A 3397-nucleotide genomic window follows, 5' to 3' on the forward strand; every position below is an offset into this window, starting at 1 on the left:
AAATTCTAATTTTTCTTGGTGCTACAGGCTTGTTGCTGGACATGTATAATACTAGCCGGTAAGACTCAATCTTGAATGAATCTTACACAAGTATCTCATTTAAAAGAGAAAAACATTGTAGTGTGTAGGTGTTTTTTTCCTATTATTTTCTTGCTTGATTAATGCACATGAACTTTAGATATATGCCTGTGAACTAGTGTTTCCGTTTACTTAAAAAAAAGGTTGTTTAATGTATGTGAACTAGTGTCGCCTAGGCCCTGGGCTTTCCTCCAGCGCTTAGTTAGCACCTGTGCCTTAAACTGCATAATGTTTGTGGAGGTTCTGAACAGAGCAGCGTGTGTGTTGGAGACAATCTAGTAATAATCAAGTTGAGCGAGTATAGGATGAGAGGATACTAGCTAAAGATCAGCAATACGAGGTAATACCTCTTAAAAACAAGTTCTTAGTCCCAACGATTACCTTTGTTCTTCTGAACAACAAAGCCTGAGGGGCTATCTTCTATACTTCATGCAGGAGGCAGTGGATAAGATGCTGGCTTTTGATGCCACAAGGGGTGATCTTAATCTCTTCTTCCAAGATATCTTTCCTTCCGAGTCATGAAAACTCTAGTTCTCTGAGAAGTTCAAATTGGGGAATAGTTGTGTGGGGAGTCCAACAATTTCGTTAGGTAACCATGAGTATTGGAAAATTGTTTCTTCACTAACAGTCATTGTTTAGTTTATTACCAGGTTTTATCAGAAGGTCAGCGCACACCTATGCACTGACATCTGTTACGTATATGTTGAACTGATTGGTCCAGTGAATGGGCCCGGTTTGGATGTAAAGAATGTACCTTCTTTGTTTTTGAGTCTTCAAATTCTTTCTCTCTTTTCAATGATACTTGGTGTATGAAAGTTCAACATATGTCATACTTCCTCAAATTATAAAAGCCATATGATTCACTGAAGCAGTTCATTGGGGGATTCTATATTGATTACTTTAAGTATATATACAAGTTTGAGACAAATGCTATATTTACACTAGAGATACAGGATTAACGAGATATTTTCTGGATGATGAAATGGTTCAGTGACACTACTTATATACTTGACTTCAGTTGTATATGAGGCTATGGGTTGATTTAGGCTTATTTAGACTATCAAAGGATGGTCCATTCCAGAATATGGTAGCTTCAGTGATCGCCTTGTGACATAGACAAAGCGATTGACACTTAAAACTGATATCGTGCTTGAAGATGAACTGTGAGCAATCTTCGTTTGTGATGACTATCCTTTTTTGGACCCTCGGATCACAGAGCAACTAGCTGTCTCACATTGATTGGGGACACGTACTGTTGAGAACCGTCGAAAATGGTATCTATAAAGATTTTGACACTTGCTTCTGTTGGATGGAAGAGATCCCAGAACACATGATCTGTCCTATTGGGACAGTACTGTGATATGGGGATGCAAGGAACCTCAGCATTAAGGTTTCCTAGTCCACAACAAGCCGCTTTCACTTCAGTAAATCCTGTTAAATGGAAACCCAGAAATGTGAGGAAAGACTTCGTTTATGGCTCTCTTTTAACTTCTTAACAAAGCAGAGCAAAGGAAGTTGTACCATAATTAGCTGGATTTTGAATGAGGTTGAGCAAGACATTGTAAGAGTCAGAGAAGGCATAGTTTATGTCTTTGAACTCGGTTTTCATTGCCTGCAACATAGACTTAGCCCCCTCATTGTATTTATTAGACCAGTAATTTGATTCCTCATTGCAATCCCCTGATGTTTTGTTTTGGTTTCTCTGTAATGGACAACATCCTACTGCTGGAACGCCCGCCACGAGAAATTTACGTGCTCCAAGGTTATAGAGCCTCTGTGAAAATTGAAAATAAAAAATAATGAGTCTTCGTTCTAATATAAAAATGATGCAGGATCGCTGATCAGCATTGAGCATACTATACACCTATGCTATGCTAAAAATTTCGATATGATAAGACACTAAACTGTAAAAATTCAAATAATACTTATCCGACAACACCTTTGTATCATACATGGAAAAATATGTATGAATCAGATGCCTTTTATTACCTTCAAATATCCAGTCATCATGAGTGTCATAGAATCTACTAACTCTTGAGGAGTGTTTTTGAGATGGGCATCTGATCCAGCTTTGAAGAATCCGAGGATATCATTGCCGCCGATGACAATGGCATAGAGTGACTTTGAGAAGAACTTTTGTGCTTCAATGGTTCCTAGTTGTTCAATCAGATTAACATATACCGTTGCATAGTACTCCACCTGCTTGCTGAGGGGAATGGTTTGTCTCTGGAATATAAACAGAGTTACTACAACAAAACTGAATATATATTTACAGTATTTCTATTAAATTTTTCTCCCTGCGAATAATATACTACTTTGTTAAAGCAAATGAAAAAGAACAGCTTACAAAAATCTTGTCAGTGCCATCTAAGATTCGAGCTCCACCAGAAGCGAAGCTTACACCACCAAGGAACGCATTGGATTTATTGGAAGCAGATGTTAGGGACAGATAAGGGGGTGAGGAGGGTAAGCCAAGCTTCTCAGCTGCAAAATATTATAATTTTCATTCAGACTGCATTTAAGCAGAAAAATAGAAATGAAAGAAAACTCTCTAATGTAAAAACAGCATGACATTCATTTTTTTCGAAATACATGAATGTATATAATTTATTTATGTCTATATATAATGTTTACAACTATCTAAATTGTCTCTACTTGTTTAATGCTTTAATGGAGAAAAAAAAATCTCTCTACTTGTATAAGAGATTGTGTTGACGGGTTTTGGTCACCTTATGCTCTAGTAGTAACCAGTCACTAGTCACTAAATAATTATCAGCCACAAAGTACAGTAACCAGAAAAGATGAGTCAAATAGCTCTATAATGGACCCCTGGCCATATGAAAATGTGAATGGTGGCAGGTGCCGACTAGCAAAATCGGTAAAACCTTTGGGTGATGATACCAGAAGTCTGGGGCTCGAACCCGACCGCCAGCATCAAAGAGTTACTGGTATCATTTAAAACAGATTTGCCAATCAAAAAAATGTGAATAGTGCAAAAGGTAACGATATAATATAGCCATGTACCTAATAAATCTGCTGAATTCCTTCCATTACTGAACCTTCCAGTTGCTTTATTACCAGGAAAATCTATACCGTTATGGGGAAAATCTGCTTTTGCAATGGAAAGAGTGAGATAATTGTTGTTGCCAACATCTACCAATGAGTCTCCAAACACAAAAACTGCAGGGACCATTTTGGCCATTGAGCGAGTAAAGGCTAAAGTAAAGAATAAAAAGAAAAGTGAGACATAGTGTTGTGCCATGACGAGTTTTCAAGAATGTCTTCCTTTCTTTTTTATCGCTTCTCTCTCTTTCTAAGT

At 37.4% G+C, this 3397-nt stretch overlaps 1 protein-coding gene and 1 long non-coding RNA gene across 2 annotated transcripts; one reads left to right on the plus strand and one right to left on the minus strand.

Annotated features, from left to right (window-relative positions):
- The first annotated feature begins 231 nt into the window (after nt 1–231).
- On the plus strand, nt 232–1669 carry LOC147475747 (uncharacterized). Its single transcript, XR_015209322.1, has 2 exons — nt 232–418; nt 514–1669. It is a non-coding gene; the product is annotated as an uncharacterized LOC147475747 (long non-coding RNA).
- Nucleotides 938–3397, minus strand: LOC147475748 (GDSL esterase/lipase At5g55050-like). Its single transcript, XM_086584757.1, has 5 exons — nt 3103–3397; nt 2426–2562; nt 2068–2304; nt 1600–1852; nt 938–1509 (listed from the first exon to the last, which is right to left on the minus strand). Exons 1-5 carry the CDS (start codon nt 3338–3340, stop codon nt 1289–1291), a joined length of 1086 nt encoding a protein of 361 aa, XP_086440883.1. The 5' UTR covers nt 3341–3397; the 3' UTR covers nt 938–1288.

This window comes from Coptis chinensis, chromosome 9, assembly GCF_015680905.1.
Source record: "Coptis chinensis isolate HL-2020 chromosome 9, ASM1568090v1, whole genome shotgun sequence".
Classification (NCBI taxonomy): Eukaryota; Viridiplantae; Streptophyta; class Magnoliopsida; order Ranunculales; family Ranunculaceae; genus Coptis; species Coptis chinensis.